Source organism: Hypanus sabinus, chromosome 8 (genome assembly GCF_030144855.1).
Source record: "Hypanus sabinus isolate sHypSab1 chromosome 8, sHypSab1.hap1, whole genome shotgun sequence".
In the NCBI taxonomy this organism is placed as follows: Eukaryota; Metazoa; Chordata; class Chondrichthyes; order Myliobatiformes; family Dasyatidae; genus Hypanus; species Hypanus sabinus.
The window spans coordinates 56,762,455-56,789,873 of NC_082713.1; the positions used below are offsets into that span (position 1 = coordinate 56,762,455).

At 40.7% G+C, this 27,419-nt stretch overlaps 2 protein-coding genes across 6 annotated transcripts in view; one reads left to right on the forward strand and one right to left on the reverse strand.

Annotated features, from left to right (window-relative positions):
* The window catches only part of cstf2 (cleavage stimulation factor, 3' pre-RNA, subunit 2), a 70,251-nt gene extending 69,219 nt beyond the window's left edge, over window positions 1-1,032 (reverse strand). The window contains exons 1-2 of one of the 4 annotated variants that reach the window (XM_059977252.1): window positions 910-1,032; window positions 393-576 (exon numbers count right to left, since the gene is read on the reverse strand). In XM_059977252.1, coding sequence (XP_059833235.1) covers window positions 393-555 — 163 coding nt within the window. In that variant the 5' untranslated portion in view covers window positions 556-576; window positions 910-1,032. Of the gene's footprint in view, window positions 1-392; window positions 587-909 lie in introns of those variants that run through there. The other 3 variants (XM_059977250.1, XM_059977251.1, XM_059977253.1) reach the window with 3 other exon arrangements.
* Window positions 482-26,643, forward strand: trmt12 (tRNA methyltransferase 12 homolog). Of its 2 annotated transcripts, none has more exons than XM_059977256.1 (8): window positions 482-620; window positions 1,569-1,654; window positions 6,293-6,461; window positions 7,548-7,746; window positions 10,449-10,599; window positions 17,536-17,645; window positions 21,695-21,852; window positions 25,930-26,643. In XM_059977256.1, the coding sequence occupies exons 2-8, from the start codon at window positions 1,599-1,601 to the stop codon at window positions 26,488-26,490; spliced, it is 1,404 nt and encodes a 467-aa protein (XP_059833239.1). In that variant the 5' UTR covers window positions 482-620; window positions 1,569-1,598; the 3' UTR covers window positions 26,491-26,643. The 2 variants fall into 2 exon arrangements, with proteins under 2 accessions (XP_059833239.1, XP_059833240.1); XM_059977257.1 differs by lacking the exon at window positions 482-620 and adding an exon at window positions 1,113-1,249.
* Window positions 26,644-27,419: the final 776 nt, after the last annotated feature.

The following is a 27,419-nucleotide window of genomic DNA, read 5'->3' on the forward strand; positions in this document are numbered from 1 at the left end:
ATCTCGAGCAAAGAGAAAAAAAACACGAACGACTAGAGTAGCATGGCGTGTTCGGCAACATCTGCGAAGGAAAAGAATAGTCGACGTTTCAGGTCGAGGCCCTGCATCGGAACTGAATGCAGTCTCCTATGTCTCAATACAATCTCTGCCGGCATAAGAGGGCACCTATTTTGGATTTTTTTTTAATCTCCCGCCACGCCATGCTCCCACTCTGCCCGAGACCACCTCCATTCTGGACACAGTTTTCAATGGTTCCTCCATCAGTCCACAGCCCCGATAAAACATGCAACACCCAGCCTGCCCTGATGCTGCCCCAACATCGCAGTCTCCAGCGAGCCACGCCTGAGTGAACCTTCCCATTAACAGCTCCGCCAATTGGCCCGAGCCCTTACCAAACACGGAGCGCAAGGACCGGTCAATGGCCGGGTCCCGCACTAGGTTCGCCATAGCTACCGCTCTCCGCGCCACTTCCGCTACGAAACGGAAGCCAACACTTTCACCCGTCCGATCGTCCCACAATCCAGGATTCCGAGCAGAACTCGAGTCCTTCAGCATTTTGTGACTGCTTTAACCATCCTGTTAAAACAGGAAGATTGTCATGAGAGCTCTCCGTTTTACATGTAAGTATTCGCATTCACTTGAAGGGTAATCTCGTTTTCAATTATACATTAATGAAAGTGTTCCGGAAGGAGCTACAATTATCTTTGTTGTGGTAAAGTCCAATCAGCCACGAGTAGCAGGTCCCTATTCCGCACAGGCTATTCCCAGACGATCATCGAGCTGGGAAATTATCAGTTCATTGAAGGGTACCATCTTGAGTGCACAAAGCGTGTTGGTCTTTGCAATAAACCATGCAAACTTGCAAATTCGATACACCAAAGTTAGATATTGTGATCCAGGAATACATACGAAAGGATACGCTGAAGTTTGATGAAGCTCTGTTGAGGACATTAGGCGACAGCTGAAGTACATCCCGCCATTAGTAGTAGACAGCCGTTGATCCCAGGATCCTTGGTGGACTGTGTCCTCTCCTGCCTCCAGGGTGGGAACCAGCTGTTGCCCATGCAGCGGGCTTCCCCCCCCCCCCACGACACTGATGTTGTCCAGGGAAGGGCAAGTGCTGAAACAGCTTGGCACCAGTTTCGTCGCAGAGGCTGCCAGAGTGAGGTTGTAAATAACATCAAACTGCCATAGGGACCCCGGCTCCGGATTTCTTCTTCGGAGTTTACTCCTGAAGCCTTCCCCATGGGTAAGTGTGCTCGCAAGACAGCGGTGGTTTAAAATGAGAGTGTTCCTTCTCTTAGGCGGGCTGCTGTCCAAGTCTGACGTGCCCCACCATTAATCATTCATTATGTGTCTAAAACCCTGATTTTTTTTTAACTGGTAAATGCATGTGAAAGAGAGAAATGTCTTACCAGCATAACGTGAATCTTGTAAGTAACTGTACCATACGGTGAATGGAAAACAACTTTAATGTATAATATACTTTACATTGCAGATTTAATGAATAACATTTTGAAAGAAAAATAAAGATAATTAACTGATCTACTGTTGAATATTTTTCTCAGTTAGTACAAGATTGGCGGTTATGGAAAACAATGCAGACTGAAAGAATTGCAGTTGTGACTCAGGCCCAGTTTGCACAACAATACAGGTGAAACATGGCATAGATTTATTTGTGTGGTAATGTTATATTAAGAGGAAGGGAGAAACGTTTTGTTAGATGTTGTTACTTGTGATTTTCCACAGCTAATTCAAACAGTTAGAATTTCTCAATAATGCATAATATTTTATACCTCACAAAATTACTTTGGATTATTATTTTTTCCAATACTTTTCTTGAAAATGTCTTTTTAAAATGTCCAGTGCTAGGTATTATTAAAATAATTGCTTTATCAAAACAGCCAGTCAGACACTCTGCTGCTCTAAAGTAACAGGAATGAAGCACCAAAGACTGAAAAACCAGCTCTACTGTTTCAAGAAAATATCATCCTACCAGTTCTCTACTGCTCCCACCAACATCGGCATGTGGCACCCCAAATTCATTCCCGCCAGCATCAGCTGGAAAAATGTACCTCTAATAAAAATAACTGTAGAAAAACCTCATTAAACTAATGTCTAAAAGGTACAAAAACTTATGTCTGTAACATCAATGAAAAATACTCCTTGTCAGTATATCTTGACTATCACTGGTGAGTAGATGGTTCTGATTTAATAGATAGAAGGCTGCCAGAAAAGGGCCAGTAATGTCATGAAGGATCCCACCCACCCTGCTCATGGACTGTGTCTCACTCCCATCAGGGAGGAGGCTGCGTAGTATCTATGCCAGGACTACCAGACTCAAAAGCAGTTATTTTCTATCCACTAATCCACCCCTCCACGATTACTTTTCCAATTTCTGTCAGACACTCCTGTGCCTTGTATCACTTTATGGATATACAATCAATCCATGTATATAAACTACCTTATGTATTTATATTTATTGTGTTTTTATGATTATTGTCTTCTTTATCATATTGTTTTGTGCTGCATCAAAGCCAGAGGAACAAGTATTTGGTTCTCCTTTACATATGTGTACTAGAAATGACATTAAGCAATCTTGAATTGATGTAACAAGTGTAAAGTTCAGATTGTTTGTATTAATTATTAGATTTCATGGAATTTTGGGCATTTAGGAGACTATGCCAGCAAAAGATGGACATCTTATCACATTTCCTAGTTTTGGTCAATAGCCATGCAGGCTTTGGTTCTTCAAATTCTCATTTAGTTCTTTTTGTTCACGGTGTGGATTTTTATCTCCATCTTTTCAGTCAAAAAGTTCCAAACCCAATTTTCCAAATGTTATGTGAAACCATTTTTTTTTCAACTCACTTCTAATCTTTCAACAACTCACTTAAAACTGCAGTATAGTTACTAATCTGTTGCAAAAGTAAATGGGTGCTTTCTGCTTCCTTTGTCTGGACTTCATTGTGTTTCAGATACAGTACTTCAATTAAATGTTCCTTCAATCTCACTGTTCCAAAGAAAACAAATCCAGCTTTGGCTCTTACTAACAATGATTCAGCAGCCCTGGTAATACTGTCTGTATTCTCTCTACAGCCTTCCTACAATGTGGGACAAGACTGGAAAAGTCAGAATCAAAATCATATTTATTGTAAAATTTGTTGTTTTGAGGCAGCCATACAGTGCAATAGATACTACGTTACAATAATAAATATATTAAAAATTAATAAGCAAAATAGTGAGGACGTGTTCATGGTTCAGAAATCTGAAGGTGGAAGAGAAGAAGCTGTTCCTTAAACATTGTGCCTTCAGGCTCCTGTACTTCCTCCCTGATGGTAGCAATGAGAAGTGTGGATGTCCTGGGTGATAGGTGTCCCTAATCATGCATTTTTTGAAGCATTGTCTTTGAAGATTTCCTTGATAGTGGAGAGGCTGGTGCCCATGATGGATGTTGCTGAGCTTACAACTTTCTGAAGCATTTTCTGATCGTGTGCATGAGTGCCTCCACACCAGCCAGTGATGCAACCAGTTAGAATGTTACTACGATATTTGCTGTCGTATCACATCTCCTCAAACTCCTAATGAATTATAGCAGCTGCTGTTCTTTCTTTGTAATTCCATCAACATGCTGGGCCCAGAATAGACGTTGACACCCAGGAACTTGAAACCATTCACCCATTCCACTACCGGCCTTGTGGGAGGGGAGGGAGGAGATTGCTGAGCCTCTGGCAATGATCTTTGCATCACCAATAGGGAGAGGAGAGGTTCTGGAGGATTGGAGGGTTGCAGATGTTGTTCCCTTATTTGCGAAAGGGAGTAGAGATAGCCCAGGAAATTATAGATCAGTGAGTCTTTCTTCAGTGGTTGGTAAATTGATGGAGAAGATCCTGAGAGGCAGGATTTATGAACATTTGGAGAGGCATAATATGATTAGGAATAGTCAGCATGGTTCTGTCAAAGGCAGGTCGTGCCTTATGAGCCTGATTGAATTTTTTGACGATGTGTATTTACATTGATGAAGGTAAGACAGTAGATGTGGTGTATATGGATTTCTACAAGGCATTTGATAAGGTACCCCATGCAAGGCTTATTGAGAAAATAAGGAGGCATGGGATCCAAGGGGACATTGCTTTGTGGATCCAGAACTAGCTTGCCCACAGAAGGCAAAGTTTAGTTGTAGACTGGTCATATTCTGCATGGAGTCCGGTTACCAGTGGTGTGCCTCAGGGATCTGTTCTGGGACCCCTTCTCTTCATTTTATAAATGACCTGGATGAGGAAGTGGAGGGATGGGTTAGTAAATTTGCTGATGACACAAAGGTGGGGGTGTTGTGGATAGTGTGGAGGGCTGTCAGAGGTTACAGCAGGACATTGATAGGTTGCAGAACTGGGCTGAGAAGTGACAGATGGAGTTCAACCCAGATAAGTGTGAGGTGGTTCATTTTGGTGGCCAAATATGATGGCAGAATATAGTAATAATGGTAAGATTCTTGGCAGTGTGGAGGATCAGAGGGAGCTTGGGACCTGAGTCCATAGGACACTCAAAGCAGCTATGCAGGTTGACTCTGTGGTTGAGAAGGCATACAGTGCATTGGCCTTCATCAACCATGGGATTGATTTTAAGAGCCAAAAGATAATGTTACAGCTTTATAGGACCCAGGTCAGACCCCACTTGGAGCACTGGGCTTAGTTCTGGATACCTGACTACAGGAAGGATGTGGAAACTATAGAAGGGGTGCAGAGGAGATTTACAAGGATGTTGCCTGGATTGGGGAGCATGCCTTATGAAACTATGTTGAGTGAACTTGGCATTTTCTCCTTGGAGTGACAGGATGAGAGGTGACCTGATTGGTGTATAAGATGATGAGAGGCATTGATTGTGTGGATAGTCAGAGGCCTTTTCCCAGGGTTGAAATGGCTAACACGAGAGGGTATAGTTTTAAGGTGCTTGGAAGTAGGTACAGAAGTGATGTCAGGGGCAAGTTTTTTTTTACACAGAGAATGGTGAGTGCGTGGAATGGGCTGCCAGTGACTGTGGTGGAGGCGGATATGATAGGGTTTTTTAAGAGACTCCTGGAGAGGTACATGGAGCTTAGAAAAATAGAGGGCTATGGGTAATCCTAGGTAATTTCTAAAGTAAGTACACGTTCAGCACAGCATTGTGGACCGAAGGACCTGTACTGTGCTGTAGGTTTTCTATGTTTCTATGATCCCTCAATGAGGACTGGTAGGTGTTCCCTCGACTTCCCCTTCCAGAAGTCCACATTCAAACAGCTGATCTATCTCAGCCTGTGGCCTAACAAATGCTTCACCAATTACTTGATCACTTTTCTCCTCCACTATTCTATCCCTTATTCAATAAAGGCAAGTATACTGAAGGAATATTTAACCAATGTCCATTTGCCTTGAGAGACTAGTGGGTATTAACATCAGGATTCCTCTAGTCCTCTGTAGGACTGTGCTATTTATTGTGTGTTCTCTTGCCTTATCAGTCTTTACCAAGTACATAACCATACTGGATTGAAATTCATTTGTTATTTCTTCATCTATCTAACCAGTCCATTGAAATCTTCATGTAACTTACAATTTTCTTCTTCACTAATGACTACACCACCATTTTGGTATTGTTGGCAAACTACCTAATTAGGTTCCCTTGCAATGAAGTCCAAATCATTGATATGAAAAACAAGTTCCAATACTAACAAGACCACTTCAGTCAACAGATTAACCATTAACTAATACCCTGTGCCCAGGAGTCCAACATTCTACTTTCTCTTAAATCTTGTGAGTATTACTTTCTTGAAAAATGTATTTTCGTGTCTTTGTCAAACACCAAGCCAAAACCATGTTGACACATCAGATGTTCAACCTCATTAACACTCCTTTTATCTCCTAAAAACCAGAGTAGTGGAGCATGACCTTCCCTTAATAAATCCATGTTGTCTTTGATTAACTTGTTCTTTGTTAAATGCTAATAGATAACCTCTCCCTCAATTTCTGATAACAATTTTCCATCTGCCTATGTCAGAATAACTGGCCAAAAGCTGTTCACTCTATACTTTTCTACATTTTTAAACAAGAGTACCACTTCAGCAATCTTCCAGCACTCTTACACCATGTTTATCATCAACATACACTGAATTTTATTTTTAGATAATAGAAGACATTTTTTTAAACAAACCACTTTACATATTGCACGGTAGTACTGTTAAATTAGCGATTCATTTTCAGCAATCTTCCTTGATCCCTGATGAGAAAGTGATTTGATTTTTTTCTGTTTCCTGGTACAGAGAGTATTTGGAGAAGAATGGCTTCCTGGACACAGCCTGTCGTCTCCAGAAGCAACCCGATGGTTCAGTCGCATTGCCTGTGCTTTGCAATAAACTCAGCCCTCTTCACCATCTTAACCTGAGTGAGACTGTAGCTCCAGGAAGTACATGCACTTTTACCGTGATGAAGGTAGGATTTCTTTTCTTGACTGGACACACATCGGTACAAGCATTTGGCCTTTCACTCAACTCTGGAATATCTGATCATCAGAAAGTGATTGCAAGCAGGTGGTTTGAAACATATTGCTGACTGTTACAATTACCAATCCATTAATGTGATCTATTCAGAATGAAAAGTAACCCACCTTTTAGTGAGTTTCAGCTTTGGAAAGTATTTTTTTATTTTACGTTCTCATATTTTCTGCTGACACAGATGGCCCAGCTCTCGGAACATTTCTAGCAGTCCCATTTCCATGCTTGCTTTCTTGTAACCTATTCTCCCTGATAAGCTCAGTAACTATCATTCTCCCTGCCCCCCAACGTTTACATTAGGTTGGTAATTTAGAAATCAGCAGTAATCAGTCCGCTTACCATCACATATTTGGGATGCTGAAGGAAACCAGAACATCTGGAAGAAACCTACATGGTCACGTGAAGAATGAGCAGACTCCACATAAACAATCTTGGGTCAAGGTTGCTGGAGCAATGCGACGGTAGCACTAACTTCTGCACTGTTGAGATCTAAATTTGAACCTCTTGCTCACATAGATTGTGATGGGAAGCCACTAAACTCAGCATGGCTTTGATCTACTTGCAGTATCTTATCGCTGCTTGCTGTCAGCTCCACAGTGAATGTATGCCCTGCATAGACCAGTTTAATCAGGACCTTTCCTCCTGTGTCTGATCTCAACTGCAGCAGCAGGTGAAGTTCTGAAATTATTCTCTTTACTGAGGGGTTGCTATGTCGAACACCCCAATCAGAAGCAATGAAACAATTGGGTGTGTGAGTAAATGAGAAAATGGTCAGTTTCAGATATAAGTACTGTAATTCACTGAGTTGTTGAATAGCCTATTGCAATTGACTGCCAGGGCTCACAGTAGAGAAATGGATGAGAAATTAGAATGTTGCCTAGGCCTCTGGTCAGTACACTGCATTGAATAACTGATCTTTTTCAATATCTACTTCTTTCTCTGCCATTCACCCATGATAATTATATCTTGTTTGTCTTCTATAATTAATTTTGATGCACGTTTATTTTACAAATATACATTTCAGAACCCAATAGCATCCAAAAAGTCATTGGTAAAATCTTGCCACCAACGACTGCAAGAAGAGCTCGATGCATTATTGAAACAACAGGGGGTCCTTTGGAGTGAAGAACTGCTTCGTGACCTACCTCAAGTATGGAAGAGGCATGGAGATATGATTGTTCTGAGTGAAAATGCATTCCAAACAGAACTCTGGAAAACTTTGGGTGAGATTTAAATTTTAAACAATGCAGCATAAATGTCAGGAATATGTGGTACATGGCCAAATGGTTAAGGCGTCAGCCTAGTGATCTGAAGGTCGCTAGTTCGAGCCTCAGCTGAGGCTGCGTGTTGTGTCTTTGAGCAAGGCACTTAACCACACATTGCTCTGCGATGACACCGGTGCCAAGTTGTACGGGTCCTAATGCCCTTCCCTTGGACAACATAGGTGGCGTGGAGAGGGGAGACTTGCAGCATGGGCAACTGCAGGTCTTCCATATGACCTTGCCCAGGTCTCAATCATCATCAAAAATTGATGGACAGCCGAAGAACAAGAAACATTAGGAATCGTATTGCACATTTGGTCCTTAGTGAACTCAAATGTATTTTCCCTCTTTGTTACATTCCCCAGAAAAAATGTTTACAGACTGTATCTGCCTATGCCATTTTAAATCAACCTTGGAACCTGCTGATATTATTTTCCTTTTGGAAGATGTATACATGTTCTCCCCCATAACAACATTACTGAATTCTGTAATAAATGATAAAGTCAGTGTCCGATATACATGAGCAAATTCAAGGAGTTCAGCAAAAATCATTGCATTCACAACCATCTCTTGAGCCTTTGCTGAAAGCATTAAAGATGCAGAGGGTAACTTTATTTTTTGTGAATATAGTTTCCTATATCAGCAGAAGTGTGTCATAAAGATTGTAACACTGTCTAACTAATTAATGTTCATATAAGATTTAATGTCATACATTGAGGGTGGTATGAAGGATTCAGCATGTACCAGGTTACAATCTCTGTTTCCAGGAACCAGAAACTGGCACAGGTAGAAGTTAAGTGTTTCATGCTTTACATTAAATGTGCACATTTTTACTAAAAATGGTAGAAATTGGAAAGTACATCACCCGGGGCTTCGCTGCAGGAGTGGAAGCCAGAGATACATGAGAGTTGTTCTCAACTATTAGTTATTTCTGGAGCAACTAGATTGGGGGGGGGGGGGGGTAGAAATTTATAGAAGATATAAGTCCCATTTATTGTGGAAGAAAGATTTTCTGTAAGAATAAATTCTTCCTATGAAGAGCAATGATAAACGTATAATATTTTCTCACTACTTACCATTGGGCAGGAGGTACAGGAGCCTTGGGTGCTGCACCACCAGATTCAGGAATACTTATTATCCTACAATCATCAAGCTCCCGAGCCTACATGGATAACTTCATTCACCACAACTCTGAACTGGTTCCACAACTTACAAACTCACTTTGAAGTCTTGACAACTCATGTTCTCAATACTTTTTTTGTGCACAATTTGTCTTTTTCTCATTGTTGTTTGTCAGTCTTTGTTTATGTATAGTTTTTTGTAAATTCAATTGTTTTTCTTTATTTTCCTGAAAATGAATCTCATGGTAGTATATGTTAACATATACAGACTTTGATAATCTTTTTTTCACTTTGAATATTGGATGTTTAAAAGACTTCAGCTTCTCATTTTAAATACATTATAAATACCATACATGTACTCAAGATCATTGAGTTTGGTTACGATGAACTTTTGAGTTGAGGATAGAGGCTGCAATCTGTAATTTAAGTTATGGATCTTTGGCTGTGATTTAGTGAGAAAAGAGAACTGGGTGAAGTTGTATGAATTAGTTAAAGGAGTGGGTTATTCAGTCCTTCAAGACTTTTCCACCATCTAATAAGATCACGGCTGATCTGATTGCATTTACTACTCTTTACTTCTCCTTATGTACCATAACCTTTCATACTATTGCTTCTAAAGAATCTATCCATCTCTTAAAATATTCGAAGATTCTGCTTCTGTTCTTTAAGGAAGACTTTCAAAGACTTCCAACCTTTTGAGAGGAAAAAAAGTTCACCTTATCTCTGTTTTAAATGGGGGTGACCCCTAATTTTTAAGTGAGTCTCCTGCTTCCGGATTTCCTAAATATGAGACATCCTTTCCTGATCCACTTTCTCAAAATCCATCAGGATCATACATGTTTCAGTTAGCTTGCTCCTCACTCTTCTCATTGACCACAAATACATATCTAGTTTATTCAATCTTTCCTCATATGACATTTAGGTGGTAAGGTTTAGTCAAATTTCAAATTCACTATCTTATCTATCTTTTCATGAGTTCCCATTCTCTGTACCCACTGGAGTTCAGAAGGATAAGAGGAGATCTTATAGAAACATGTAAAATTATGAAAGGGATAGATAAGATAGCGGTAGGAAAGTTGTTTCCACTGGTAAATGAGACTAGAACTAGGGGACATTGCCTCAAGATTCAAGGGAGTAGACTTAGGACAGAGATGAGGAGGAACTGCTTTCCCCAAAGAATGGAGAATATGGAGTTCTCTGCCCAATGAAGCAGTGCAGGCTACTTCAGTAAATATACTTAAGACAAGATTGGATAGATTTTTGCATAGTAGAGAAGTTAAGGGTTATGGGGAAAAGGCAGGTAGGTGGAGGTGAGTCCATGGCCAGATCACCCATGAGCTTATTGAATGGTGGAGCAGGTTCAACGGGCCAGATGGCCATCTCCTGCTCCTATTTCTTATTTTCTTATTCATGATATTTATATTAGAAAATCATGGTGGCTAAGTTAATTAAGCAATATGAAAATACTAAGTTGTATTTTTATTTATCTTTGATGTGAGCACTCAAGTGCTGTTGGTTTTATCATTGTTTTGTTTATTGCAGAGCCAGAGTTGTGGCAGGTGGTTGCTAATGCGCTAGGAGTAAAACGCATTGCAAAGACGGGCAGAATATCTGCTGATGGCTTTCGTACTCCAAAGGTTACTTTATTGCTGGGAGACGATGCCTGGGTCCATCACGTTGACAATGGCATCAGGTGAGAGCAGAGTAATCAGATTTGCAGTGCCAAGCAATGCAAGCATCTGCATGTAACGTTGTGAACACCACTTCCTCCCAATGATACACATGTGATAAATTTCTTCCTTTAATTAAAAGCGCTCAGATATTGTGGCACTCCATAGTTTCTTGTATGTCACTTATAACATGCAATTCCTCTGAGTTCTAAACTTAACTATATCTTTAGGAAGCCAGTAATTCAAGCAATTCCAATCCATGGAAAGACAGTAAATATCAAATAATGGATCGCCCATGGTCTTTGTCACATTAACTTCTTGCTGTCAGTTGATAGTAATAGAGGCTGAGCACCTCGATCTCAAATGCTTGGGGCCAGAAGCGTTTCTTATTTTGGAATATTTTGGATTTTGCAGTATTTGCATCGATATAATGAGAAAGCATGGGGTTGAGACCCAAGACTAAACATGAAATTCCATTTACATTTCATATACAGCTTCTACATAATACCCTGAAGGTAGTTTTATATTATATTTTTAATCATTTTGTGCATGAAGCAATAATGTGTACATTGAGTCATCAGAAAGGTAAGCTTTCTCTATCTCAGCCACCCAGGCGGACAGTCAGTGGCTGTTTTGGCTTCGCCATCATTCCTGATTCTGAATTTATGTGCTTCTGGTAACCAGTCTTTGTCTTGTGCTTTTTCAGCACACATATGTGCTAAACAATAAAAATTATTACATTCCATTAATGTAATGAAAAATCAACGTGTGTATGGTAGCAAAAACGCAGCATCGGGGTGCTCAGCCTGTATTCACTTCTGTGGAAGAGGCTGCTACAGAGTTAATTGTCTTGCCCATCTCTTCCTCGTACAGATCGGGCTTCCAAAGCAGGTGATTTTATACAACATGACTCTCTTCACAGAGGAGCTGTGCTCAGAAAATAGCTCCTTAAGCTCCCTGATTTCTGAGGTGCCTTCCATAAAATTGCACTGCTCAGGTTATTTTTATCAACTGCAATCTCGATGTCTCCGTGTCAGTGGCCTCCATATGAACACATTGTAATTCTAGCTCTTGTAGTTTCACATCCAAGATGTTTTTTTTGATACATTTGACACATTACCTGCACTTTTAATTGCTGACATTTTTTTCCTGATGTTATAAAGAAGGAAATAAAAAAGTAATCATGCTTAAAATGTTAAAGAAATGTGTCATCTTTAACTTTATGCCTTTTGGAAATGAGGTCATCATCTACTCACTTAACTATTCACAGTAACAGAAATTTTGACCAGGGGTGCCCAAACTTTTGCATACCACTGTAGATGCACAGTGTAATCCCTGAGTAGTGAATGGAAATAAAGGGTATAAGACTTTTTACAATCCACTCCAATCTGCTCCCTGGAGTGCAGGAGATTGAAGGGAGATCTTGTAGAGGCATATAAAATTATGATGGGTATAGCAAGAATAAATTCATTCAGGCTTTTTCCACTCACACTCAGAGGCTGATAATGAGTGTGCAATGAGCTGCCAGCAGAAGTGGTAGATGCAGGTTCAATTGTAACATTAAAAGGAAGATGAGAGAGGTATGAAGTGCGATGGTCAGGGAGTCGATAAATGGGGCCAGGCAGAAAACCAGGCCAGCACAGGCTAGATGGGCTGAATGGCCTATTTCTGAGTTATAGTGTTCTATGACTATAATCATGTCCCTAATGATCAACTCCCCTAACGGTCAGGACAGACTCAGTCATTCAGTTAATTTAAAACGGAGATCAATAGATTTCAGTTTATTATGGAAGCAAAGGATGTGGGGTTAATGCAAAGTGGCATTGAATCATTCAGAGCTTTTCCCGACCAGAAGACCTGGATGATCCAAGAGATCTGCTATCTGCTGAGGGCCAGACAAGTGGTATTCAGGTCTGGTGACCAAGTAAAATGCAGGATGTCCAGGTTTGACCTCTGGAAAGCCATCTCACAGGGAAAGTGGCAATTCTGGACTGAATAAATCATTGAAGGATGCTCACTTTCAGGAGTTGTGGCAGTGCTTGAATTCCTATAAAGTGAAACCAAGCGACGTATGTGACAATACAGTTTTGCTGCCAGATAAGCTCAATGCCTTTTATGCTCACTTTGTCCATCAAAACAAGGAAGCATCTTCACAAACTCCCACAGCCCCTGACAACCCTGTGATTTCAGTCTTTGAGGCTAGCATGAGAGCATCCTTCAGGGAGTGAACCCACAGAAAGATTCCAGCCCGGACGGGGTAACCTGGGAGAGTACTGAAGACTGGCTGGCGTGTTCAATGAGATCTTTAACCTCTTGCTTCAGCAGTCTGAGGTACCCATCTGCTTCGTGCAGGTTTCAGTTATACTGGTGCCCAGGTAACCTGCCTAAATGACTTGTCACTTACATCCACTGTGATGAAGTGCTTTGAGAGGTTGGTGATGAAGTCTATCAGTTCCTGGCTGAGGAACGACTTGGATCTGCTGTCACAATGAGTCAACATCAGATGTCATTTCATTGGCTGTCTTCTCAGCTCTGGAATGTTTGAACAGTGAAGGTGCATACAGCAGCAAGTTCTTCATTAACTACAGCTCTGCATTCAATACCATCATCCCCTCAGAACTGATCAATAAGCTCCAAGACCTTGGCCTCAGTACCTTCATGTGCAATTGGATCCTCAATTTCCTCACTTGCAGACCCTAGTCAGGTCAGATTGGCAACAACATCTCCTCCCCAATCTCCATTTGCACAGGTGCACCACAAGGCTGGGTGCTTAGCCCCTGATCGACTCGCCTTATACTGTTTACTGTGAGGCTTAGTAAAGCTCCGATGCTGTATTTAAGTTTGTTGACACCACCGCTGTGGGGTGAATCACAGGAGGGAGGGAGATTGAGAATCTGGCTGAGCGGTGCCACAACAACTACCTCTCACTCAATGTTCACAAAACCAAAGGACTGGTAATTGTCTGCAGGAGGAGGAAACCAGGGGTTTATGAGCACGTCCTCATCAGAGCAACAGAGGTGGAGAGGGTCAGCAACTTTAAATCCCTCAGCGTTATCATTTCAGAGGATTTGTCCTGGGTCCAGAATGTAGCTGCTATTACACAGAAGGTATGGCAGTGCCTATACTTTCTTAGAAGTTTGCATAAATTCGGCATGTCATCTAAAACTTTGACGAACTTCAAAAGATGCACGGTGGACATTATTCTAACTGGTTGCATCACGGCCTGGTATGGGAACTCCATTGCCTTTGAACGGTAAAAACTACAAAAAGTGGCGGATATAGCCCAGTCCTTCACAGGTAAAGCCCTCCCCAACATTGAGCATTACCACAAGGACAGCTGTCACAGGAAAGCAGCATCCATCATCGAGGACCCCTCCCCCCACCCCCACCATCCAGACCATGCTCTCTTCTCACTGCTGCCATCAGGAAGGAGTTACAGGAACCACAAGTCCCACACCACTGTGTTCAGGATCAGAAAATACCCCTCAAGCATCAGGCTCTTTGAACCAGAGTGGATAACTTCACTCACCCCTCCACTTAACAGATTCCACAACCTACGGACTCACTTTCGGGGACTCTATAATTTGTGTTCTCGATAGTTATTGCTTATTGATTAATTATTTTGTTTTTTTGTATTTGCACGGTTTGTTGTCCTTTGCACACAGGTTGTTTGTCCGTCTGTCGTGTCCAGGTTTTCACTGATTTTGTCTTTCTTTCTATTTGCTGTGAATGCCTGCAAGAATATGACCCTCAGGGGGTTCTGGTGACGTCATCGTCAAGAATGGCAGCTTAAGTCACTAGCTCCTCCGGGAAAACACTTATTAAGCCCCGTTATTCCATCAAATATAATATTTTTCAAAAAATATTTGAACTGAAAAGAGGGGCAAGAAAAGGGAAAAGGAACGGAAATAGAAAAGGCGACACTCCAGAGCCTGCGTCTGAGAGGAGTGCAGCGAGAGGCTCTTCGACCCGACCACGTGTGAGCGAGGCGGGTGCTGGGCCTCGTTCAGACAAACCGGCGAATATGTTCGAAATCCTGAAAGAAATAATGGAGGTCCAGAAAGAAATAACGTAGCAGCTCCAGGATATTAAGGCAGAGCTCGCCAGCGAAAATCAAAAAATAGCGGTGGCAGAGACTCGAATTGAGAAGGTGGAAGATCGCGTTCAAAACGTGGAATGGATACTGAGCAAGACAATAAAAATAATATATCACCAAGAAGGTAAACTGCTTGACCTGGAGGGAAGATCACGGCGGAAAAATATCAGAATCTACAACATTCCCGAAGGAGCGGAGGGCTCGTCTATGACGGAGTTTGTCGAAAAGCTACTGCGGGACGCGCTGGATATTCCCTCGGTTATGAAGCTGGAAATTGAGAGGACGCACCGCGCGCTGGTTCTGAAACCTACCCAGGATAGAAAGCCACGCTGTATAATAATTAAATTCCTTCGGTACAGCACCAAGACTCAGATTCTACAAAGGGCCTGGGGTAAGAAGAGAGTGTTTTTCGACAATAAATTAATATATTTCGACCAAGATTTACCCCCCCCCCCCCCCCCAGCGGTCCTGCAGAAACGCAAAGAATATGCTGAAGTAAAGCGAGTACTAAAGCAAAATAAGATTAGATTTCAAACTCCGTACCCTGCTAAACTTCAAGTGTTTTATGACAATGGGACGTGGTTGTACCAGACGGTGGAAGAGGTGACTACAGACATGAAGGCCAGAGGTTTGCCCGTCAGTGTCACCAAAATGAGGGAAAGCCTGACTGAGGAACTGTCCCGCTCCACTTGGGAAATAGTGCGAGAATCGAGAAGGCAGGAGACGGGAGGAGGCCAAGAGAAATATATCAGGAAGAGACCGTGAGTTTCCCAAAGGCAGTCCTCACCCCCTTCAGAAGAGCCATAAGGTTTAGTTAACTTTAAAAATGTTGAGAAGCTAAATGAAAACAAAAGTACATGGTGATATACCTATCTCGAGAAATACTTATTATAATGTGGATTTTATATTACTTAGTTGTTATTCTTTATTCGCTCACTTACTCCTTTTTCCCCAACAAAATGAGTATATGTATACATATGTAATGTGTGTGTGTGTGTGTGTGTATATATATAAAAGGAGTACACAGGGAAATCTTTTCTGTGTAATGGATTTGTTCACTGACTTTTATGAATACTGCAAGTAGGAGGGGTTATCCCCCACAGCTAGACATTTCGTCTAGCTCAACGCAGGGTCATCTACTAGTGACCTCAGCCTTGGAATCACACGTTCGTTGCCATTTTTGTTATTATCTGCGTTTCTTGGTTCATATTTGTTCAGGGAGTAGATCGATTAAGTTTTATTCCAATTTCAATGGTACATTGACAGATAAATATAGATGGCTTAAGGACAAGATAAAATTCATTTCTTTTAATGTCAATGGGCTATTAAATCCAATCAAACGTAAGAGAATTTTATCCAATTTGGAACAATTTGATTCATACTGGGAAAAATGGTTTAATTAAATAATGCCTCATAGGCCTGACTTTATTCCCACAAATCAATGAATCTGTTGTAAAAACAAAAGATCACTCCCTACTTGTGTATAGTTCTTTCCTTTTGCTTGTTTTTTCTCTCCACTCTTTTCTATAACTGTGTACCTCAGATAAATACTTTGTGGAGATTTATGATATATATGTACAATGTCTGAAACACATCTTATGGAAATGTTTGATGATGAACTTCAATAAAAAAATAAATTACAAAAAAAAAAATGACCCTCAGGGTAGTATATGCGGGCGTATGTGTAATAATTTTACTTTGAACAGCCATGATGCTGATGAACATCAGACCTAGGATTGAAAGGTCGCGTGCCCCGCTCCTGTTCCTATTTCTTAACTTCATGTTTATTTTTATTTTTCTTAATGACAAAACATGATTTATTAGAGTAGTTAGAAAAAATATATTTGTGATCTTGTCCTCAGAACATCCCAGTTTGGTACACATCCAATTAAGTAGCTGGGAAGTAAAATTACTGTTGTATAGAAGTGCTTTTGCACAATAAGACTTAACAACCAGACCATCTCTTTTTGATCTTGGTAGTTCAGTGAGTAATGCCAGTAATGTCTTTGGGAAACATCTGCTTCTTTTTGAATAGTGGCACAGGATGTTTATATTCCCGAGCATGCATGAGAGATCCTTAGTACCTCATTTAAAATATGTTTAATCAAATAACTGTCTTGGTCCTCTTGGGGTTATGTCAGGGTGTAACACAAACAGTCTGTAGATCGGAAGTGCAACCATTTGGCAATATATTTAAGTAAAAACGTGGGCATTCTGTGGGGGTGTATAGTTAAACCAGGACGTTTAACTTAATCATTAGATTTCTCTGCATGATGCAATGATACTGCTGTGAATTGAGTTGCCTCAAAGCAGAAGGTGCCTGTGGCTCCACAGGTCTCCCAAACACTCATTCATATGAATGTTGCTGGGTGTCTGAAACCTGAAGAGTATCTGTGGTAACACAAGTAAAGGGGATCTGTAACATTTGACAAATAGTCTCAGGATTTGACCTAATTTGAACTCATAACACAGTCATTGTCAGACAATAATATTTATGCTGCAAATTGAACATTTTTTAATTGTAGTGTTTATCACATAGAATGCAGAAATACTCAGTTATAAGATTAACATTGTCATGGTGTGAAAGCAAGACATTAAAATTGTAGAAAAATAAATGTTATGTTGCAAAGATGGTTCACTCTGATTGTGATGCTTTATTGTCATTCTGAAATTATCTCATTGCCTGTGGAACCTTTTTGTTGTATTTTGTACATGGCAAGACAAAGTAATGCTCTGTTTTAAATGTGGTAAAGTTTTACACATTCAAATTATTTTTTTTATTGAAAATTGTGTATCCGCAGAGTGATAATTACATTCACAAAATTTGTTGTGTTGTAATGATCTGCCTTGTGTTCTTCTATAGATACACATTTGACATTACCAAATGCATGTTCTCTTCTGGGAATATCACAGAAAAGCTACGTGTCAGCTCTTTTGACTGCAGAGGAGAGGTGGTTGTGGATCTGTATGCAGGTAACATCAAGAATCAATAGCTGAACCACAGTGAGCTGAATGGGCATATTCCATGCATTGATTCCATAAAGTCTCTGTCTGTCAGTAAGAAGGGAATCAGGAGGAATAGGGCAATTGTTCCTGCTTTGTCATTCAGTAAGAATTGGGGTGGGGGGTAGGGATAGAAATTAGATGAAGGGCATTTATATTACACAACCTCGTAATGGATTTCTCATTCCTTGTCTGGTAGATAGTAGCCTATTTATATTGTGCAGATTTTATAGAGCATAGAATTGTACACCACATCAATGGCCCATCGGTCCACAATGTTGTGCTGACAGTTACAAATATACTCCACGCTCACTCTACCCCTTTCTCCTTTACAGCCCATAGCTCTCCATCTTTTTTACATCTATGTGCCACTCCAAGAAACTTGAATGTCCTTATTGTATCATCCCCTACCACCACACCTGGCATTGTGGCATTGTGTTCTCTGTGTGATAAAACAAACGTTACCTCTGGCATCTCCCCTGTGCTTTCCTCCACTCACTTTAAACAGACGTCCTCAGGTATTGACCATTGCCCCCCCCCCGGGACAAAGGTGTTGTCTGTTCACTCTGTCTGTGCCTCTCTTAATCTTATTCACCTCTATTAAGTTGACTCATGCTCCTTCACATGAAAGAGAAAAGCTATAGCTGCTCAACTTTCCTCGTTAAGACACTGGGCGCCATGGTAGTGTAGCGGTTAGCATGACGCTATTATACAGTTGGAGTTTGGAGTTGACTTCAACATTACCTATAAAGGGTCTGTACATCTTCCCTGTAGAATGCATGGGTTTTCTCCGTATCCTCCGGTTTCCTCCCACAGTCCAAAGACATCCTGGTTAGTAGGTTAATTAGTCATTGTAAATTGTCCCGTGATGAGGCTAGGGTTAAATCAGAGGTAATTTGGGGGTTGCTTGTCAGTGCAGCTTGAAGGTCTAGGAGAGCCTATTTCACATTGTCTCTCTAAATAAATAAATGAACATATTTGCTAATCCTGACAGTTTTTTGGTAAATTTCTAAATACTCTACGGCTTCCACATTCTTCCTATATTGAGGCGACCAGAACTGAACATAGCCACAGTTTTATAGACCTGCAACATTACCTTGATGCTCTTGACCTTAGTCTTGTGCCTAATGAAGGCCAGCACAGCATATGCAACACACACAAAACACTGGAGGAACTCAGCAGATTAGGCAGCATCTACGTAAATGAATAAACAGTCAACGTTTCAGGCCGAGACTCTTCTACAGCACTGGAAAGAAAGGGAGAAAATGCCAGAATAAAAAGCGCACCACATGCTTTTTTACCCACTGTAACAACTTGCATGGTATCTCCGGTTAGGACCCAAGGTCACATGGGTCCTGCACACTGCTAAAAATCATGTAATTGACCTTGTACTCTGCCTTAAAGTTCAATCTTCCAAAGTTGATCAACAATCTATGTGAGGCCCCATTATTGCTTGCATCATACAACGGGGTGCTGGCTTCAGTTACCTGATGAGGTAACAGATGTTGCCAGGTGTGCCCAACCTTCGTAGAGTTACTTGACCCTTGACCACTACACTCTACAGTTGGTGGGTCAGAGGTGGTGGCCAAGTCACTGCCCGTCTGCTCCTGGCATCCAGCCCACTCCTCTCACCTGCTCCACGTCCAGCAAGAGGCTCTTTCTGCTTCCTCCTAATACTTAATGTTTTTTTTTACCAAAAGTTCAGGAGCTGGGTCCATGAAATAAACAATCACAACATACACCATAAATTCTGGTGTATAAGCTGAGAATTTGGCCCTAAATTTTGGTCCTAAAATTAGGGGGTTGGCTTATACAGAGGGTGCCAACTTTGGAAAAATGAATACATAGAAGATGGGTCGTATTTATTGGGTGTTTTTGAGTCAATTGAGGATTGTCCATTTCTGCTTCGACATCGTCATTTGCAGCTTTACTGGTTGTCAAGTCTCCATCGTCTTCTTCCTAAAGCAAATGATCTTCAGTGCCATCCAAAGCACTGCTGATGCTGCACTTTTTCACAATGCACTCAGCCTTCATTTGCTCCCATGATTGCACTACCCACTCGCAAAGTGTAGCTAGAGATGTGACCCTCGTATTTCCTGCTGAAGTGAATGACTGATTTCCAGACATCATCCATTCATTCCACTGTCGACACATGAATTCTTTGAATGGTTTGTTTAAACTCACATATAGTGGCTGGAGCACAGACATCAAACCACCGGGGATGACTGCAATGTCCGTATTTTCAGCTTTCAATGCTGCTTTTACCTCACTTGATGAGTGCACTTTGAACACATCCCAAACAAGTAGTGACTTTACCTTCCTGAAACCTTCGGGACGTCGACACCATACCTCTTTAACCCACTTCAAGCAACCTGCTTCGTCCATCCAGCTGCGTTCTTGAATGTAAACAACACCTGACGGGAATTTTTATTTCTCTGGGAATGTTTTCCTCTTAAAAACTACTACTACCATCGATGGTAGTTTGGTCCCATCAGCCATACACGTTAGCATGACAGTAAAATGTTGCTTCTCATGTCCAGTTGTTTTGACGGACTGTTTTCAACCCCCTTCTGATCGACTGTGCGGTTGCCAGCAAAATCAAGGAACATTGGTGGGCCGTCCATGTTACCAATCAGTGAGAGCAGATAAGAATGTGCCTTTCGATGCTTGATTACAAATATTCCAAGGCTGTAATCTTATTCTCAACGTCGCTTGGCAACTTCTGAGCAATCTTTGTTTTTTTGTTTCAATACAAGATCACGTCTATTCATAAATCGGGTGCACCAACTTTGCGTAGCTTTGAAATTTTCGCTGATGTCACGGTGTTCTTCAGCCCATTTCAACACTTGAACTCGAATCATTTCTCCGGTAACAATGTATCCTGATGATCGCTGGTGATTTACCCACTCTAAAACCTTTTCCTCCAGTTCTGGCCACTGGCATGTTTTCCTGCGGTTTGCACATTTCATCTTTGGCATTTCCCTCAGCGTGTCCTCTGCCTTTCTCCACTCTCTCACTTGTTTATCATTTACAATAAACTACTTAACAGCTGCAGAATTATTTGTTCCTTTAGCAAAATCAACAACCTTCAGCTTGAAGCCAGCATCATACCGCATTCGTTTTAATCTTTTGTGCATGGTGGTCGCAAACTCAATACTGAGTACACGTACTGATCCTGCCACCCCGTGTTACATTTTAATGAGATTGCAATAGGCGCTAAATAGTTTCACGGGGGTTACATTTCAGAGGATTCTTTACCATTGGGAACCTAATCCAAAACTTCCCTCCCTGATTTATTTATTAAGAATTCGCTTATAACACTTTACGACGTGTAGGCCTATTTTATTAGCAGGTACTGGTTCACAAAATTTCCAGGTTCTGGATCCGGCAAAGCTGAGTACTGGCATGTGAGATCTTGTGATCTTTTCTGGTTAAATCAAAAACCTCTACAAAAGGGGGCGGCTTTTACAAAGGTAACATGAAAAAGTCACTTTTTTAACTTTGAAAATGGGGGGGTCGGCTTACACACCAGAATTTACGGTATTTGTTGGCCCATGTGTGGAATTTACTATTTCCAATGACAAACACACCAGTTTCTATTGGCGTCTGAGTTGTAAGTACTTACAGAAGTGTCTATGTAAACTAGTTACTTTGATGATTCAGTCTGAGAAAAACAAACCGCCTCACCAGTATTACATCTAATGGAAAAAAAAGGCATGCATATACAGCATATCATGATACTCACATTCTTAGGATATTTCAGAGTGCCTAAAACCCATCAAATTATTCTTGGAGTATAATCATAGCTAGTCTAAAACCTTGGAGAAAAGGGGAGCAGTGATGATTTTAGTTACAAATCTTAAATGTGTTTGATACTCAGCCGGGGAATAACAAATGTGATCTGTATTGGTACATTAAAATGATATTGTTTTATGAATCATATGTTACTGGTAATGCAGTCATATTAGTTGATTTCAAATGAGACTGATAATGATAACATCTGCGGTTAATTTTTTCAGGAATTGGATATTTTACACTACCATTTCTGGTGTATGCGGGCGCAGCGTTTGTTCACGCCTGTGAGTGGAATCCACATGCAGTTTCTGCATTACTGAAGAACCTGGAACTAAATAAAGTGTCAGAGCGCTGTAAGGTCCACAGTGGTGATAATCGGCAGGTACTGCCTTAAGCCTCGTTCTTTCTCATTAATGCCTGTCCGTTTAATTATTACACCGTTATCAATATGTGGTCTGCTGAAGTATACTGACATCTTGAGGAATAATTTAATTTGTACAGTTGATGATATCACTTTCAAAATTTCAGTCTAAGTTTAATCCTGTTTTCAGGTAACTTATATCTTTGTACCTCAGGCACTGGTGATGTTGATGAACAGGTTTATTTAACTTAAAGCTATGAGCAGAGTGCAGAGGCACATACCCTTGAAATTAACAGGCTGATTGAAAAGAGCTGAGCAGGAAATCAGTAACTTACCCCTCCCCTTCCAACAAGATTAGAACAAGTATCCTAAAACTGAAAATGACGAAATATTCAACAGGTCAAGCAACATCTGTGGAAAAACAATTAACAAACGCCCTAGGTCAGAACAGCAAATACAAGAAAATTAGTCTTCAGTAAGAGTGAAGGTGTGTGTGGGAGGCAGAGGAGGGCATGAATAGATCAAAGGAGATATCTCTGATAAAATGAGTAGGTTGAAGCTGTTACCAAAAATCTTAAGATTCTTGATCATGTAATATGTTAGAAATAGTGAGACTGAGGGGACATGCCTAAAAATGTAAACTATCCAAATACATTCAGAAAAACTTGAGCCAAAATGATGATAGGCTGAAATATAGGCATGTCAAGTTTGGCTATAGGCAGAAAGCATGAGCTACCTAAGGTTGGAGGATTCAGTGTTGATTCTGAAAGTTCGGAATGTGCCCAGAAGGAAGATGATGTGCTCCTTAAGCTTAAATTGAGTCTCATTGCAAAAGTGCAAGAAGCCATAAAGAAATAGGTCAGAGTGGGATGGTGAATTAAAATGGCGGACAATTGGAAGATCAGGGTCACTCTTGTGTATTGAATTCAGAAGCTCCACAGAGCATTCACCCAATTTCCATTTTTGTTCTCCATTGTAGAGGACACTGCATTGTAAACAAGGAATGCATTAAGCAGATTGGAAGATTCATCTGGAAGAACTATTTGACCACTGGATGTTGAGAGGGCACAAGTGAATGGACAGATGTTGCATCTCCTGCGGTTGCACAGGACAGTGCTATAATATAGAGAGATTTTGGTGGAGATGGGAAAACAGTTGTGAAGGAAATAGTCCCCCTTAAATGCTGGTAAAGGCATCTTACTGGAACTGGTGGAAATTGTGACAGGATGATCCATTGAATATGGAGGCTAGGGGGTGGAAGATAAAGAGCTGGGGAAGTCCGTTAAGAAGAGAGTCAGTGAGAGCCGAACACAATGGTAGAGGAGATTACACAATTCAGGAAGAAGCAAGACATTTCAAAGGAAAGGGAAGAGTCAGAGATGGACCCTATGAATGTGAGAACTGAGTGGAAATTGGCATTAAGGACATTTTTAAGTTCTCTTTAAGGGAAGGGAGCAGCACCAATGCAACATTGGCACACCAGAGAAAGAGCTGAGGAGGAGGGTCAGGTAGGATTGAAACAAAGATTGTTCCACATTATCTGAGAAGAAAGATAGGCTTTACTGAGCCCATGCAAACACCCATAGCTACATCTTTGATCACAAGAAAATGGTCAAAGTTGAAAAAGTTGTTCAATGCTTGGACAAACTCAGCCAGGCAAGTGAGTATGTTGCTGGAGGAGAACTAGTTGGTCTTCTTTTCAGGGCAGAAGTTGGGGGTTTTGGAGTTTCCCATTGCACGATGGAGGTGTAGAGGGATTCTACAAATGTGCAGAAGGTGAACCAGTTGGGACCAGGGAACTAAAAACTTTTGAAGTGACGAAGGACATCCGGCGGTGTCATGGTTGTAAGTGGGAAGGGACGGGACTAGGGAAAGGTAGGAAGAAGCCAGTTTAGTGGGATAAGAGCAGGCTGAAACATTAAGTGAAACAAATAGACAGTCCAGCCTGTGGATCTTGGGCAAAAGGCAGAAGTGAATTATTGCAGCTATTGAAGGAAGTTCTCCTGTGCACATCAAAGGTGTTGCTATTGATTTGTAAGTGGGAATAGTCTGGACCAATGTGTTTGAGAAGTAACATTAAACATCTGAACTAAAGATCAATTCACCAAAACTGAACATTCCCATCTTTGTCAGCAGGTTTGATGAAAATGTCAGGATTGGTTCTTGCTGTGCAACTGGGGGTGGGAGGTTAAGGGAGTGAGTGTGGAGAGTAGGGAAAAAAAACAAGTAATTCAGTGTTCCATTGGCAGTTATCTACGGATAGATCAAGAAAAGATGATAGGCCAGAGTAAGGAGTCGAGGTGGATTGGGAATTCAAGAGGAAGGGTCATGACTAAAGAGATAGACATGGAGGCAATAAAAGGAGAGTTCAACATCAGATCAGAATCAGAATTCCTTAAGATAGAGATATAAGGGGATAAACAGTGCAATGAATCTGAGAACACACACAAAATGCTGGTGGAACGCAGCAGGCCTGGTCTCAGCCTGAAACGTCGACTGTACTTCTTCCTACAGATGCTGCCTGGCCTGCTGCGTTCCACCAGCATTTTGTGTGTGTTGCTTGAATTTCCAGCATCTGCAGATTTCCTCATGTTTGCAATCTCTTCTCGGGACTGATTTCAGGATCAGTCAGCGGTAGGTCAGAAAGGATGGTGAAAAGGCAGCAGGAGGTAGAACCAGGGGGAGAGGTGCTGTTAGAATAAATTCAAGGGGAAGAAAATTCAGGAGTGCTATGAGAATACAAGAGTTATTGAAGTTTATCTTTGGTGTCAGAAACATAAGAGAATAGTTACCTACTTAAGTACTAAATACAATGGAGAATAACGTGGAAAGGCAGAGCGTGACAGCTGTGAGACAGACTGAGATGGAGCTGTTGCAGAGAGGTCAAGAGCATGCATGTGCTAGCAGATGGAATAGAATACAAATCTTTAGGAAACCTTGAGAAACTCTGGGTAGTTTGAACGTACTTGTGATGCTGAATAGAAATACACGTGGGTTGAGTTGAAGCCAGAGAGATTTGCTAAGGAAGAGAAATGGTTGTGGTTTTCATCAGTATCTAATTGAAGAATAGAAGGGAAAGAGAAACCGAAGGTGAAGAAGGCAGAAGGAACAAGTGCAGAGGAGAACTTCCTCAAGGTTCCTGGATGAGGAGTGGCACTGAATTCAACAATAGGACAATGGTTGACTTGCATAAAAACCTACTTCAGATTAGGAGGAGTCATAAAGATTGCTACAAACATCAAAGATTCCATGGAACAATGTTTCTTTTTATTAGAGGTTGGGTGTTTTAAAGTGGGACATAATAGCTTCCTATCTGATGACAGTACTCAAAATGAGCATCATCTCTGTGCCATCAACTGCATACATGTGGCTAAACATGGGCTGAATTTACTGCACATATGTATATGGCTGTATGGTGTGAATTACACAGAGATGTCTGTACAGGGGCATTGTAAACTATGCAAGGGTGCTTTAAATTGCGTACACTTGGACTTATGGATGCCATTAACTGTATACGTGGCTATAAAGGTGACACCAACTATATACACAGATGAGCTAACATGCTATATGAGCATTACCACAGAAAGTGGGAGTCTTCATAAATCGAAGGGCATTCATCCATCAATGTACAATTCTACCCCTGTTCAGAAGATAATTACCTGAGCCATAGTTTTAGCAAAAATATAGCACATCTGTAATAGAAATTTGTGCTGTCAAATTAAAAATATTTAAACAGCCAAAGAGAGATCATATAATTTAAATAGAGGATTCATCTTTTATATTTAGCATAACTTTTCCTCCTGTGTTTGTGTTCTGGCAACTTGTTCAGATGGATAATCTCTGATCTAAAACATTAATTCTATTTACTCTTCAACATATACTACATGACCTGCTGAATGTTGCCAGCATTTTCTGTGTTTTTCCCCCAAATTTCTAGCATCTGCAGTTTTGTTTGTGATTTTCATTAAGCAAACTGTTCATTGGTTTCTGTCTTTGTATCTGAGGCAGGTAATAGTCTTCTGATTATCATGTTCCTTTGCTATGGGTTGTTTGACATTTCCATTTATAACTATTAAAAACTTATTTTGTGTTTTGTAGCTTCTTCTGCAGAACGTGGCAGATCGAGTGAACTTGGGTCTAATTCCAAGTTCGGAAGAGGGATGGCCTGTAGCTTGCCAATTATTGAAAAAGGATCGAGGAGGGATTTTGCATATCCACAATAATGTCAGCCTGTATCCTGAGAAGAGAGGTGCACTGTTTAATGTGAAGAATAATAATGCATGTTGTAGCAAGGAACAACAGCAAACTTTGACAGAAACAGTACCAGGTGGGAGCTACTCTGAAACTACAGTTCCAGATATCACATATGAGTTTCAAAAATGTACCACTGAAGAGAACACACTTGGCTCAAGGTGCAAGGAAAATAAGTCAAAAATTCAATCAAACTGTGGGACGTATTATGAAGAAAAGCTTTTTACTCATCCTGAATGGCAATCTTGGGCAGAATTGGTGGCATTGAGAATTAAGAGAATGCTGGAAACTCACCATAAAAGGCCATGGTCCACAAATATCTTGCATATTGAGTGTGTGAAATCTTATGCCCCACACATTGACCATGTTGTACTGGATTTGGAATGTAGGCCATGTGATGATGGTTAATGTGATTCAAGTACTCTTGTTTTCACATATAACTGATAATTCAAGAAGCTGGAGAATCTGAAAGCACCTTAAATAAAATCAGCTCCCAGGCTGAAATTTGTTTCTGACATATTGCAGATTCTCTTTAAAAATAAAATTGCAAATATTATGTTATGAAGTAGCATATTATTGGCTTAATTCTCCGAGACATATACGTTTGTACATTAATGCAGGGTTTCATTACTTATGCACCATGTAACTAGAGGCATCCAGCTAGTGCTTTTATAATTCAGCTCAACGGGATCAAGAAAATAATAAGTTAACTTTATTCTTCACCTGGCAAACTATATTCTGGATTCAGGGTAGGAAATTTAAAAAAAATATTAAGATTCAAGATTGTTTAATGTAATTTCTAGTACACAAGTGTAAAGGAAAACAAAAAAATGTTACTCTGTATCAGATGCAACGCAAAAAAAAAGGAAATAAGATAAAGAACACCATAATAATTTAAAAAATACAATAAATATAAATATGTAAGAAAGCTTATATATAGATTGATTGTGTGTCCATAAAGTGACACTAGACACAGGAGTGTCTGTACATTAGGGAAATAATATTGGGCATGTGGAGGTTTTAATCAGTCGTAATGCTTGGGCTACTTTTGAGTCCGGTTGTCCTGGCCTCTTTCCTGAAGGGAGTGGGACAAACAGTCCACGAGCAGGGTGGGTGAGATCTTTCATGTTACTGGCCCTTTTCTGGCACCTTTCTGTATACATGTCCTATTTAGCATTGGATTAAACTGCTAAATAGATAATATCTTGTAAATGTATTCTCTGCAGAAATGGAGATAGTTTGAAATTGGTACCTTTATCACTTTTTCAGGAAGATATTTGAGGATAATCTGCTACTTTCAATGTCATTTAGTTAGGCATGTTTTATCAGAAAATTGG

Coding starts and splice junctions, on each gene's coding strand:
- trmt12 (XM_059977256.1), top strand. CDS start 1,599: ATGCAGACTGAAAGAATTGCAGTTGTGACTCAGGCCCAGTTTGCACAA. Junction 1,655..6,292: donor CAGTTTGCACAACAATACAG/GTGAAACATGGC, acceptor TTCCTGGTACAG/AGAGTATTTGGAGAAGAATG. Junction 10,600..17,535: donor CACGTTGACAATGGCATCAG/GTGAGAGCAGAG, acceptor GTTCTTCTATAG/ATACACATTTGACATTACCA.